General features: G+C 34.5%; 1 protein-coding gene across 1 annotated transcript in view; it reads left to right on the forward strand.

Annotated features, from left to right (window-relative positions):
* Positions 1-15,563, forward strand: part of Vps36 (vacuolar protein sorting 36) — a 211,821-nt gene that overhangs the window by 90,228 nt on the left and 106,030 nt on the right. Inside the window, exon 7 of the mRNA XM_090406161.1 lies at positions 11,618-11,695. Coding sequence (XP_090262287.1) covers positions 11,618-11,695 — 78 coding nt within the window. The remainder of the gene's footprint in view (positions 1-11,617; positions 11,696-15,563) is intronic.

Raw genomic sequence — 15,563 nt, forward strand, 5'->3', positions numbered from 1 at the left:
GAATTATATTTTAGTAGCATTGAAATTTACTAAATTGTCTTCACCCAACCTACCTGAAAATAGCTAGAAGGTCAGTGTTTAAGGCATTGGTTGTAGATCTTGAAGCTTGCATTATTTAAGCACTACAAGGTTTTGTAAATGACAAAGGGGATAGTAAATCTTCAAATCAAAAAATTAGAATAATCAGAGAAAATGTGTTGAATGATTTGCGGTACTAATTTATTGCATAGAAAATAATTATTAGAAATATGAATTAGCATAACCTAAATCTATGTACTTTGTAGATTATATAACCATGTAAACACATAAAAATAATATGAATTATAAGAAAACTGTTATTTGAACCACTAGTAAATAATATGTGCAACCGTTTGTGAACGGTCAAAAAAGCTAAGGTGGATGCAACAAAGTAGTTATTATCATGTTGTTTCTATTTGAATGTAATTATTGGGCATTTATTTTCGCATTATTCTGATATTTTGAAAACCATATTAAAAATTATTCTAATTTTGTGAATGTTTTCAAATAACAGTATTCTTATAATTTATATTACATTTTTATGTGTTTACATGATTATGTAATCTACAAAATATAGATTTAGATGATGCTAATTCATATTTGGTAATAATTATTTTCTATGCAATAAACAGAATTGCAAATCATTCAACACATTTTCTTTGATTATTATAATTTTTTTTTGTTTCAGAGGTGTATGAATAAATTTAAGAAATGCCATATTTCCTAGTTACATTTCATATTAAGAAATCAAACTCAATCCAAGGAATCCTCTTGGTTTTGAAACATTTAGGGATATTCCAAGAATATCCTCGAATGTTCAAATGGTATACTTTTCTGTTCATAGAGAAGCAACACATAAAAAGACAGCTATAAACTCAGAGTAAATCCTTTCCTCTTATTCGTCAGAGTGCTAGTGCTCTTTGACAGTCAGTGTGTCTTTGGTATAGAAAAACGAAGTTTGGAGTCATGTAATGGAAACAACTTTCAATTCAGCTGAACAATAGAAATGTGCAATTTTACTGTGAACTATTTCTGGATATCCACCTCGCCCCAAACAAAATTTCATTCTACTCACGACAGCATAACAAATTTGATTACTATAGTGTTTAACTTGAGTGTGGACATGCTGGAGTGTTATTTATTTATTTTTAACTCTTTAGACTTTTTTTTTTATTATTTGAAAACTGTTTATTTAAATTTCATTACAATGTATTGTGCAGTTCTTGTATCCTTTTAAAATTGTTGCTTAGTATAATGTAATATATCAATCTGTAATGATTTATCCGATGTTTAAACCACTTTTATTGCTTTGCCAATAAAACTCGCTTCACTTCAACAATCAATATTTATCTGGACAGTTATCCCATGTTGGGAAGTCTGACATTTTGATTCTTTTTCTTCCTTTTCATTTTCCAATAACTACTCACTAAATAAAAAATTTCTTCAGTAACTTAACCATAAATAGCATATTCATTTATTGCTAGTTGGTAAGAGAAAAAAAAATTATTTACTAACTGTGCTTAATTTTTTATACTTATTTTGACAACCCTTCAGGAAATGAAAATTGAATAGTCAGTTGTGGATGAAATTCTCCTTCAACAGGCGAAAGGTTTGAAGGGAGAGAGAGAGAATAATGATTAAACAGTAGCTCCTTGCTTAACAAATTATGCAGGGTGCTGTTATTGTATCAATTTATAACCCTATTCTATACACAGTTGATAGAGTTTTTGCATACAATATTTTGAGGAAGCAGCAAAAAAAAAAAAACCTCCCATAAGAAAAGAAAAAAAATGCCCCATTACAGATGAAGTATTTTTAAAATAGTCCTTAGCAAAATTGATGATGCTGCATAAATTATATTACACATCTCCTAAGACTTCAAAAAAAAAAAAAAAAAATTGCATATTCAGTGAAGTATTCATGACATTTTTTTTGACATTGAAACAATAAGGATTTGTCTTAGATCTTAGAGTGTAAACAATTGGCCCTGACAATCATGATTTTTATTTTTCAATACCCTGGTTGCTAGCACAACAATGTGAATGCAAGACTGTGCAGTGCTATCATCAGTTGATGAAAAAGAAGAAGAAGAATGCAAGAGTAAAATGTTACATTTGAAGCTGGTGACAGGGTTGAAGAGTTGGTTGTACATACAGCTGCTCGATTTAAAAAAAAAAAAAAAAAAAAAAAAACACAAATGCTTGAAAAAAAAATGTAAGAGATACGCATTAATACAGTGATGATAATAAAATGCTGCGTTCGTCTTTCCAATGTATTTTTGTGATGTGTGTGCGTATGCTCATAATAAAAACTTCTGTGGAGTTGCATTGACATTTTGCTTTGGATTCTTCTACTCTGGGAGATTTTAAGCTACACCAGTGGTTCCCAAAGTGTGTGGCACGGCACCCTGGGAAGCCGTGGCTTCCTCACAGGGGCGCCGCAACTACAAAATTTTCATAATTTTATTTCCATTTTCAATTCAATGTGATAGGACGCAACATCTAGCAGACCTGGTGCAAACCAGTAACTGACTTAGTAATCACTAAGTGAGTTACTGGTTTGCAGAAGCATCAACAAATGGTTACTAGATGGCGTGCTACAATAATCAAGTTTCTCGATTGTTTTAGTAGTTTCTCGGTACTTTGTGTTCGTATATAAATAGCTGTCGGTTTTGCGCGGTCTTAGTGTTGAATTAGTTTTTGGAGATTGTATCAACTGAATATTGTTGTGATTTAGTCAAGTGAAGTTTTTGAAGTATTTCTTCTCATATGTATTTTTAAAAATGGATCGGTTTTTACTAAATAGTAATAAGTGTTGTGAGAGAGAAAATAAAGATGGCACACCTTCAAATAGTGGCAAGAGTGTGAAGAAGCGTAAATATCGAAAATTTTCGTGCAGTGAATGGTGCGTGATGAAATAGAATGGTGTGTTCATCAAACAATGAGGCCAATGCATATCTCAGTAAATAGTTGGGGTTTGCATTCCTTATTATAACAGTAATAAAGAGCATGCTTTCTTGGATTTGTGGTCATGGAAATATGAGGGACGTCCAGAAAATAAGTTCCGTTTTTAAATATTTTAGCAGCAGTGCTGCGATCTCAGTGGTTCGTATGTGTGCTGAGGTTGTTGATTCCTTAGCAAGGCATTGGTGCCATTTTCAGATATTCTTGCAGAGTGTACGCTTCTTGGTGTGTGTTTATAATGTCTAAGAAAATCAAATCACCTGCTGCGTGTGAAATTAGGTCAGTTACCTGTTTCTTAAATGCGAGGAACATTAAAGCAGCTGAAATTCATCGGCAAATTATTGAGGTTTACGGAGAACACGCAATGAGTGATTCAGTGGTATGAAGATGAGTAAAACTCTTTAATGAAGGACAGGTGTGCACGATGATGAACAGAGCGGGTGACCATCTTTAGTGACTGACGATTTGGTGCATTCGGTTGAAGAGAATATTCGACAAAATAGAGGATTCATTATGATGTCACTCTTGCTGCAATTTCCAGAAGTTTCACGTTCATGTCTTCGTGAAATTGTGTCGGAGAAACTGAATTATCCGAAATTCTGTGCATGCTGGGTGCCGAAGTTGCTTACAGAACAATACAAAGTGAATCGTCTTGGTAGTGCGTTGGAATTCTTGACATGCTACCATGAGGATGGCGATGCTTTCCTGAGCAGGCTTTCACTGGGGACGAGACTTGGATGTGCATGCAAACCCTGAATCCAAACAACAGTCCATGGAGTGGAGGTACATCTCATCACCACTCAAGACGGAATTGAAGACAACGGGTTTCCACTAGGAAAATCATGTGCATTGTGTTTTGGAACTGACTTGCTGGTAGACTTCTTGGGTCAAGGCTTCATAATCAATGTGTATGTACTGCCAAACCCTTAAGAAGCTACATCATGGAATCCAGAGTAAACGATGTGGCATGCTTACCAGAGGGGGCATTGTTTTGATTCATGATAATGCCCGCCCACATACAGCCGGCATAACAAAACAACTTCTCACCATCTTCAGCTGGGAACAATTCCATCATCCCCCATGTAGTCCTGACCTTGGGCTAAGTGACTTTCACCTGTTCAAACATCTGAACTCTTTCTTTGGTGGCCAGCAGTTTCAAAACGACGATGAGGTCAAAGAAGCAGTCGATACGTGGCAGCATAGGCGACCTTCTACGACGAAGGTATGCAACTCTTGTTGCCCCGTTATGATAAGTGCCTGAACAATGGCAGAAATTATGTAGAAAAGTAATGAAAGATGTCTACTTTAATTTCCAATAGCGTTTTTTTTTTATAAGTATATTTTTGTTTCTCTGACAGACCATCGGAACTTACCTCTGGACGTCCCTCGCAGCAGACACCAAATACATTAGATCTAGAAAATTCTAATAATTTCATCTGAATGTTTTTTTAAAGTACTTATCTCGCATTGAATACTCCATGTGGATTTTTTTAACAAAATTCAGATTCCAAGAAGACAATGTAGTAAGCTTATGTAGCAATCCATCTTCATTTAGATTGAAAATATGTTCACAACTAAATTAATAATTCAATATTAATTTAACGATAGTTCATTTGGGCAATGATGCTGTTTTCTCACATATTATTCAGCTAAGTACAAGTTAATTTAAAAAGAATGAGGAAATTTATGAGGTATAGTAGTCATAATTCTTTGTATAGTCTATAACAAAATTATTAATTAATAATAATCTCTTTATAGATGTAGAAGGATGTTTATAAGCCTCACTAAAAAATAGTACAGGCCAATTTTGTTTAAAAAAAAGTGTGTATATATTCCTGAAGTTTTCTTGGTTTATGAAAAACAGTTTTTCAAATGTGTTTTGGCATCAAAGTGGATTGTACTTGCATGTAACTAGAGAAAGTCAGTGGTGCAGGGTAGATGGGGGAGAGAGCCTCGAGGTATCCCATCATTAGCTGATTGGAATTTTTAGGATGCAGATTCGTCCACTATCTCCAACAGGCAAGAGTGAAACTGGCAATCTAATGTGAAAAGTAGAAAACACAACAGATTCAGTGCTGATGCTGTCATTTAGTTCCAATAGTTTATTTTTAGTTGTCCGAATCATCACTTGATGTCTTCTGCTATTTTAGTAGGTCATTATATCTCCAGCTGTAGGCATGGTCAGTTGTGCTATTGTGAGCCAATTACAAAAAAGGTCTATAAGATTGGTATTACATATTTGGTGAAAGTAAAGGTCCCTGATGAATGATAATCTCGATCTTACAGTTTTAGCAATAAAGAGTACCATTTTTTAAATGCCTTCTGAGTTAGCATTCTTATCTCCCTCAAAACTTTACAGTATAAAAATATAAGCATAGGAAAAAGCTAACTCACTCTTTGGATAATTAGACTGTATGTGATCAATTTTCAGATAGAAATCAAGACATCCCTGTAGTTATCAGAATTAGAACAGTAAATGCTTTCAAATGAAAGGCAGCAAAATTAGGTGAAGATATCTTGAAGCAGATCATATAAAAGATTCCAGGTCTTTATAACTTTTGACATGGAATATCACACCTGACAAAAGTGCATGTTCCACTCTTCTAACAGAAGGCAACAGGCATGATGTAATTGTTGAAAATATAGATGAGTAGTGGTGGGTTGTTGTAGTGAATTATATTAATTGTAATGTTGATGAATAACAGATCAGTTTAGATTTCTGTAAGTGATGTACACATCGTCGCTTAAGCCCTAGATAGTGAATCCTTTCTTTTAGTATTGCACGGTGATCAGCATTCATTTTAGAAATAGTGGATTCATTTTTGGAATTATGGATTCTACAACTGTGTGAAAATAACTCTTTTTATTATCCCGGCATTTCGATCTTCATATCAAGATCATCATCTGGAGCATACATAAATATACAAGACAAGCTGCGTTACATTTCAAACTATAAGCTAGAGAAACAATGATTTGATCGCATGCTACTCACTGGCATGACTTCTAGTGAAAAAAAAAAAAAAAAAATTTACATCAAGTTAGATTTAATTTATGATTACATGAATAAACATTCTTGCTTACAGATGGTTTTCCTTCCAGTAACAGTGATGTCCTATTTCTATTATTACAATTGTTATTTTTGATTTTAAAAAAAAAAATTATAAATTACAACATGAATCAACTTTCTTTCTTATTGATTTTTCCCTTTAACAGTGATGTCCTATTTTTTATTATTAAAGTAATTTTAGATTTAGGATCCTGAATTTTCTACAGTCATGTTTATAGTTGTTCTTAGAGAGGAGGGATTCGTGGGATGAATATACGCCTTCCATATGTGTGGGATTTTTAGATTGGGGTAGTTGATAACGATCTCACAAGCTTCCTTAAATTTGCGTTCATACCATGTTTTGGTGTGATGTAGACAACTAGTGCTTTTCCAGTCAGTTCTATATAAGGTGTTCAGGGCATGATAAGAAAGACCAGCTTCACCATAATTATTGTATTTGATGTGTCGTTTATGTTCTTTTTGTCTGATCGGAATTGTGCATCCTGTTTCTCCTATGTATGGTATGTTGCAGGTGCAGTAAATACGGTATGCTCCAGGGTGGGCTAGTGGAGGGAGTGGGTCTTTGGATGAGTTGAGTAAGCTTTTTAATTTTGCAGGAGGTTTAAAGGTAGCTTTGAGGTTGTATTTTTGTAGTATTCTGTTTATTTTGTCTGATGTCCCTTTAATGTAGGGAATGGTTATAGTTTTACTGTAGTCTGGTTTGTCTTTGTTTTTTTATTGAGGTCTTGTAGAGAATTTTGTTAATAGTATTTTGGCTGTATCCATTTTTTTTTGAAAAGTGTTGCTGATCACTTTAAATTCGTTTTTTAGTGCCTGTTCATTGGAGCTGATCTTCAGAGCCCTGTTTTTTAGGGTATTGATGACACCTAGTTTTTGTGTTGGGTGGTGGTAGGAGTTTATGTGTATATATTGGCCAGTATGTGTCGGTTTCCGGTAAACAGTGAAGGAAAGATTGCCCGAGGAAAGACGTGTGACAAGTGTATCTAGAAACGGCAGTGTGTTATGTTTTTCAATCTCAATTGTGACTGTATGCGTTTGTGTTGCTTGTTTAGGTGGCTAAGGAATGTATCTAGTGTCTGGCAGCTATGAGACTGGATCGTGAAAACATCGTCAACGTATCTAAACCAGACTTTGGGTTTTAAAGGAGAGGAACCTAAAGCAAGTTGTTTAAAATGTTCCATATAAAAGTTAGCAATCGGGGGGGGGGGGGAATAATGGTGAGCCCATGGCTGTGCCTTCTTTTTGTAGGTAGAAAGTGTTTTGCCATACAAAATAACCAGAACGTGATACGTGCGCAAAGAGCGCCACGATATCTGGAGGAAATTTGTTCTGTAAAAGAAGAATTGTGTCATTAATTGGGGCATTTGTAAAGAGGGCAGAGACATCAAAACTGACTAATAGATCACCTTTTTTTAATATAATGTCTTTGATGATGTTTATGAAGTGTTGTGTGTTTTTGATATAAGAGGGGGAATGACCTACCAACTCCTTGAGTTAGTAGGTCATTCTTGTTGCTGCTAATTTTTTGGCTAAGTAATAAGTCAGGCTATCAATCCCTTTGCTATAAGCATTATTGGTGTGTTTTCTTTGTGATTTTTCAGTAGCCCGTAAATTCTCGGGGAACGAGCGTAGTGTGGAAATAGTTTTTTGACCGTATCTTTGGGCCATGTGGTAATGACTTAAGTAGATTCTCTGTTGAATAGAAATACAATTTTATTAATACAGACCAGTATTTTACAATAAACATTTATTAAAACCTAAAAGTTTCGCCAGCAAACTGTCTGGCTTTTTCAAGGCATTATGGAGATATGAAAGTTAGTAAATGCAAATTAAAAGGAACATAAAAAACGTTGTAAACCAAACTAGTATCTATGGTTACACGTTTCTTTTTATAATAGAAATACAATTTTATTAATACAGACCAGTATTTTACAATAAATATTTATTAAAACCTACCAGTTTCGCCAGCAAAACTGTCTGGCTTTTTCAAGGCATTACGGAGATATGAAAGTTAGTAATATGAAACGTGTAACCATAGATACTAGTTTGGTTTACAACGTTTTTTATGTTGCTTTTAATTTGCATTTACTAGCTTTCATATCTCCGTAATGCCTTGAAAAAGCCAGACAGTTTGCTGGCGAAACTGGTAGGTTTTAATAAACGTTTATTGTAAAATACTGGTCTGTATTAATAAAATTGTATTTCTATTATAAAAACGACCAAAAATGTATACTTTAGATTCTCTGTTTTCTTTTTTATTCTATTAGTTGGGTTATAGTTAACTAATTGATATGTTATTGTCCAAGACCAGCAGATTCATTTTTTCCACATATGTGGTTCGGTTTAAGATAAAGTGGCACTTCCTTTATCTGCTCTGGTTATTAAGATGTTTGGATTTGACTTTAGTGATTTTATCATTGTTAATTCGTGTTGAGTTAGGTTGTTTGTCATTGTTTTATTATGATTTAAAATGTTGGCGGTTTCTAAACATATTTTTTCTGCTATGTTATTTGGGATGAATCTTAGGCCTCTTTCAATATTACAAATAAATTAAGTTTGTTTATTGATTTGAGTGCTATGGCATAATTTAAACCTTTAAGTATCGAGATTTCGTCTTTGTTTAAAGCGTGGTTGGATAAGTTCACTATATTATTGTTACCTGTGGGTGATTGGTGGCTCCTGTTGTTTCTTGCTTCTGGTTGGTTGTTGTTGTTGTTCACTGTGGCGAACTTTGAATATGGCAGATGGTTTTGTCGTTCTTATAGTTTTTGGAATTTGGAAATTAGATTTTCTTTCTTTGTTTGGAGGATGTGGTTCGCAGTGAGTAGCATGTGATCAGATCATTGTTCCTCTAGCTTACGGTTTGAAATGTAACGTAGCTTGTCCTGTATATTTATGTATGCTCCATATGATGATCTTGATATGAAGATCGAAACGCTGGGATAATAAAAAGAGTTATTTTAACACAGTTGTAGAATCCATAATTTCAAAAATGAATGCTGATCACCATGTAACACTAAAAGAAAGGATTAGAAATAATGGACTTTATAACCGTGTTATAAATAACTATTTTAATTTAAATTTAAATAACTATTTTATTTAAAATAGTTATTTATAACAGGGTTGTAACGTCTATAATTTCTAAAATGAACCTAGATAGTGAAATTTATTTGGAAGCATCATTTTTTAATTGGATTTGTTAATGTATTTTTATTTTTGTTTTGAAAGTTTTTGTTTTGATATTTTTAAAAAAAAATTGTGTGTTTTTGTGCATGATTTTTATTATTATTTTTTAAAACTTCAGTGACATAATTTTTTCTATTGTCTTTTATGCTAGTAGAATATTTAAAAAGAATTATAGAGTAGTATGCATTTGGGATAAAGGGCTTGCAGGCTTAATTTCCACACAGGAGATATCCAAGTCTCTAAGTATGGCTTTGACATGTTTCCCCTTCCCTCCTCCTCCTCCTGTGTAAGCTGTGCTACACTCAGACTCCTCCAGACACAACTTGGCAATTTAAGCAGCAGCAGCAGCAAGATAATTCACTAGTTGATTAGAAAGTCCTGACATGTAACCAACAGGTTTGGTCCTACGTATTATCTGGCTAGGCTGCATAAACCACGTTATTGGTATACCTTTAAATGGAGAAGACACCAGCACCACACACACACACTGCATGTAAGAGGAAAGGGAAGGAATGATGATGATCCTACTCTAGAGACAACTGAACTGAAATGATGATCCTACTCTAGAGACAAATCCTGTCAGTAGTCATTGCTGGCCTCAAGCAGGGTGGCAGTGTGTTGTTGTTGGGCAATGAAAATTATCTACAACCTAGAAGTCTAGTTAGGCATTTTCTCCAGGTAGGGAAGGTACACTTTTAAGGCAGTGATATTCATCTCACCATAGTCTCATTTTTGGAAACTAGCCATATAAAATTGTCATTATAAAGCTTCTGAGGCTGTAGGATTTTAATTTTATAATGCTGTGTAACAACTAAATGAACTAAGCAAAGAATTTAAAAAATGTTTCTCTGTATGTTATTAACAATGTTATTAACAAAAGTGTTTTATATCAATGGCTTACTCTCTCTCCTGTAAAGCCACTAGTGTCTTCAGGAAACTCTCTCCCACCTTGTACTTTGGAAATCTCTGATTAATGATAAATATTTAAGAAATCATAGCAATATTACAAGGATCTGTATTTAAGTTCTGTAGATCTGTAAAAGGCATATGACAAAGTGTTAATAGAAAAGTTAGTTGGGATGCTATAGTAATATGGTTAGTGGGACATTATGCAGAACATTAGCCTTTACCTGTACTTAAACGGTAAGATGGTTTGATGTATACAAGGGCATGCTGTCTTTGCCGTTATTCTCCTAAATAAATCCACTACAAATCCTTAGGTCTCTAAAAACTAAACTGAATAAGTATTATAATAAATTTGCTATTATTATCAGCAATAAAAAAACTTAATTATAATTGGAAAACATGGAAAATGTTACTCACATTCTCAATAGAAAACCTACAAAACAAGTAAATAATTCCCTTTTTGGACACTTTTTTTTTTTTTTTATTGAAAAAGTTAAATTTGGAAATAAATAGAATATGCAAAGGTAGTGTGGTGGAGAACCAGTTGAATTAAATTTATATGGAATAAGAGAAAAATTGGTTAAAACATTAAATAAGCTGTTATGGTTATATTGAAAGTTGGGTTATCAGTAATATTGTTTATTGAAGACCAGAGACCACAAATAAGGGAGTTCTTAGCAAAATGAAAGCATTAAACAGATTCAGTGACAGAATTAAAAATGAAAATATTAGAAAGGAACATGACATTAACATTGGTGAATGTGTGAGCAGAGCTAATCTGAGGTGGCCCAGTAATTTTAAACAAAACCAGAAAGGAAGGTTAGTAAAATGGGTGTTTGATGCCATGATGGTAGGAAAAAAAGATGCTAGAGTAAAATTCAGATGTTAGTGAATTAGCTCAGCCTGTTAGTGCCTTTATAGACCAATCTGACAAATAAAAGGTTAATATGGAAGAAAATTGCATTGAGGTATGTGTGTGTGTGTGTGTATATTCATATATATATATATGTATATATATCAGTATATAATCATACCATTATAACAAACTCACTCACTATAACAAACTGCCAAAAAAAAGTGTTAGTTGAAGATCCACAGGGGCAAACTATAAATAGTACTATTTGTGCAGTCTGTACAAGATTGCTGAAGTAAAAATCAACTGTAAATTTAACTGAAATAGTATCATTTGGTTAAATAGTATTTCAGTTAAATACTATTTAACTGAAATAGTATTCATTATTTTATCAGTCATTTTGCATCATGTATTTTGATTTTTAAAAAAAATTTTTATGCTTGTCCCTTACTATTTTTTACTTCATCATGCTGTAGTTTTTTATATAGAGGAATATAGCAGTCCACATGTCAGTGGCTTCATTTCTAGAAATCAACTAGTTTACTTTTATAACTCAAGTTTTATTTCAATTTTATTTTATTTCAAATTGCAAATATGAAATATTAGTAATTATCTTTTGTTCAGGCAAAGGAAATGGTTTCGTTAGCAAAAAATGTGTCTCAGAAGATTAGAGAAAAGACAGGAGACATATCAGAAGATGAGGTATGTAACTCTAGTTTGTTATTTATAATGGTTTAAATGGAGTCTAGCAAAATATAATCATGAAATATCTATTATATATTTTATTATTGAAGTTGCCAGAACCATGTTTGCAAAGTTATCTTTTTTTTTTCCCTTATTCCTTTTGTTGTGTAATGGGCTTATTCTTGGTCATGATTATTATTGACATTATGGAGCAGGATCTGGCAATCTAAGTGGCTATATAGGACTTCTCACAGCTGTAATAGGGGTGTTGGAAAGGCAAAAGTGTGACATATTTTCTATTATTATAGAGAAAAGAATGTATATAATGAGTATAATCTGAGAGTGACCACTTATCTCAAATGATAAGGAAGATTGCTGCCGGCATGGTTGGCTGAATGTTAGCATATCTGCTTTCCAGCCAAAAGGCTGCGGGTTCGAATCCCACCATGGGCTTGGATGATTGTCTGTGAAAATACTAGTGGTGGTGGTAGGCAGTAGATGGCGCTGGTGTAGATGATGATGACAGAGATGAAGAAATGTAGAGTAGGTACCCTCCTTCGATGAGTCTTTGGACTCCCTGGAGGTGTCGCATAATAATAATTCTTTGACAGAAGCCCTTAAATGGTAGAGTAATGTAGCTTATATCTGGACTGCTAGTGGATTGTTCGCTGATTGATTTAACCTAACTTAATAATTTGAAAATAAATTAAAGTTTGCAATTTCGTATGTCTTGATACATGACATTAAAGTGATTGCACTCTCACTTATTTGTGCATTAATTATGAAATTAGGAAATTATTAAAATACATCTCCATGTAGTACAAGGAACTCATTGTCTGAGGCTGCCCTACATTATGCAATACAACATGATTCATCATCTTCTATGTTCTTTCTTACTTAATCCTCCTTTTCTACGTTTTATGGGGCAAGGTGTTTTTTTATTCTTGCAACCTCAACTGTCTCGAGAATAATGTGGTTGGCCCTATGCCTCCCAGTGTGTTTCTATGTCTGTAGATGTGTGTGTTCACGGTGCCGGTTTACCTGTTCTGGGGGATATAAAACCTGAGTTTCCGAGTAGGAAAAAAAACCCTACCTCCATATGAGACCAGCTAACTCGACTTTCGTCGAAAGAGATCAGATAGGCGTTCCTCACACCGCTGCCAGGAATCAAATCCAGGTCTTTCCAACCAAAGGGCTTCTTCTATAACAACTGAGCTATGGAAGCTCTCATCTTCTATATGCCACACAATATTTTTGTCTCTTGATTGTGTATTCTCTGGCTGGTTTGTATGTTTTGGAGGATGAAAAAAAACCTGACTTTGTAGAAAAAAAATCCTATCTCCATATGAGGTTGGTTAACTCACATTCAGTTAAGGCCTATATAAAACTTCTCATTATGATGAGAATCAAACTTTGGTCTTTTCCATTCGAAAGGTAGGTATCCCTCTCTTCTTCCAGCTGCATTGTGGAGGCTCCATGCAATTAACATATTCTTAAGCATATGAATGCTTTAATTAACAGTAGTTATGAATATTATCTGTAATTAATAACTGTCAGATTTTAGGGTAAGACAATGTATACTAGAATCTTAATTGAAATGTTTAATTAATACTTTCTATATTTCAGTAATGTTACATTAACATCTTCAGGGATCACAAAAAAAGATGTGTATGCAGGCACTAGTACTAAGCAAATACAGGGTGTTCGGGATAAATTTGACAGTTTCGTAAGGAAAAAGAAAATCTTCTTTGTATCTATTAAATTTAATGAATTGACAAAAAAACATTACAGGCAGAGTTAATTACAATACTATCAACAAGATTTACTCAAAATAACCACCATTAGCATCGATCACAGCTTCAATTCTGCTTCGGAACCTCGAACAAGCTGATGCTACAGTCTCCCTGGGAAGGGCCGCAAAAACTGTTTTAATTTTATCCATTAACTGGGCTTTTGTATTACTGGAAGTGCGATTGGTGTCTTTTTCAACTGCGCCCCATACAAAATAATCCATGGGGTTAAGGTCTGGGGAGTTTGGAGGCCAAACATTTGGACTGGTGAAGTCGTAGAAATTTTCAGACAACCATTTTTGACTTTTCCCAGAGGTGTGGCAAGGGGCCGAATCCTGCTGCCATACATACGGCCTACCATTGGCTACCCTTGTTATCCAGGGCTTGACTACAGTTAGCAACTCCACGAACAAAGCCCGAATTCCAATGCCAGGGTTCTTCAACACCTGTTCCTGCAGATTTGCGAGGAATTCTGCTGTAATTCTGAATGAAGAAGGGTCCAAACTTTTAAATGAAGAGAAGTGTGTGTTAATACATGTAACTTACGGAAAAATATAATTAATTATAAATATGTCAAATTTATCCCGAACACCCTGTATAGCTGAAGAAAACAACTGAAGTTGGTCCTAGAGTCCTAAAGGGGCTCCTTAGTGAGCTAAATTGGGTTTGGCTGTTGGGCTGATGTTCTTAGAATGCAATCTTTCGATATTTTGCCCCAAATATCGGAAGCTTGCATCCAAATTTGTTGAGGCTTGGGGAGTTTTTTAGAGCTGAGACTAATTCCAGGAATAATCTCTCATATTTATATTTACTATGGTGTAGTAAAGTGTCTTTCTTCCAGCATATTTTGTGATGGGTGTCCAAAGCATGCTGACCAAGTCCTGAGTGGCTGTATTGGTGGAACCGAATATAGTCCTTATGTTCAGATATCCTGATATTAGTTGTCCTGCCTGTTTGGCCATAGTAGGACAGCCTGCAACTACAAGGGACCTGGTATACTCCAGGTAGGTGTAGAGGAAGTGGCTTGGTCTTTGGTGGAGCAGATAAGAGATGCCAATATTTTATATGGTTTGTAACAAGTTGTCGACGAACGACGACCTTTGGACGATCCTTTCCGACTTCTCTACTGCTTCAGCAGAAAAGGAATTCCAAAAAATTTGATGTTGGTATATCAAAAAATTCGAAAGTTTAAAAAAAGAACTCTGCTTGCAAACCTCAACTACTGCTGAACACAATAAAAAACCTGTCATCCCTTATCCTGAAGCAATCAGTGCACTTGTGCTAGGCCACAACTTTGCCGTAGCACTGAAAAAAATCTCTTCTGAAGAAATAACGATACAGGTAGAATGCAGTATCTGCAACCTTCCAAATCGTATTGCCAACAATATCAGACTGGATATAGCTGATGTTCTTATCCAAGCTAAACCACTAAAAAGCAACCTATCTAAAGAAGAATTCAAAGCTCTGCAGGAAATAAAAAAACAACAGTAAAATAATAATTACTAAAACGGATAAGGGAAATGCCACTGTAGTTCTAAACAAAACTGACTACAGGTAAGCTTACCTCTTTACTGTTAGATTGGTCTACGTACCTCCCTATAAAATATGATCCCGCCAGCTCCCAAATCAGAACACTCCATAGTCTCCTTAAGAAGGTTACTTCTTGGCCTGTGGAAGTGGCTAACAGACTAAAACCTTTCAACTCTAGACCCCCCACTAATATATGGACTACCAAAAATCATTAGCAGAATGGCCATTAGTCTCATTGTAGATGGCATTGATTCTCCCACATACAAATTAGCCAAACATTTAGCCAAAGTGCTCACACAATATACAAGCAGCACACCTTCACACACAAATTCAGCCTACTTTAAAGCCAGTATAGAAAACCTCTCACTCCAACACACTGACATAATGGTCAGTTTTGATGTCTCCTCCTTATTCACCAATGTCCCACTCAAAGATACCTTAGACTTCATCCAAGCCAAATTTCCTCCTGATATCTCAGAGCCCTATTTCAGTTCACCATGAACTCAGGCTATTTCATTTGGCAAGGAAAATTTACTATTCTATTAAATTCTAGATAGAGGGGACAA

The sequence above is a fragment of the Typopeltis vanoorti genome, chromosome 16, assembly GCF_054136105.1.
Source record: "Typopeltis vanoorti isolate ZY-2024b chromosome 16, IOZ_Tvanoo_1.0, whole genome shotgun sequence".
NCBI classification, from domain to species: Eukaryota; Metazoa; Arthropoda; class Arachnida; order Uropygi; family Thelyphonidae; genus Typopeltis; species Typopeltis vanoorti.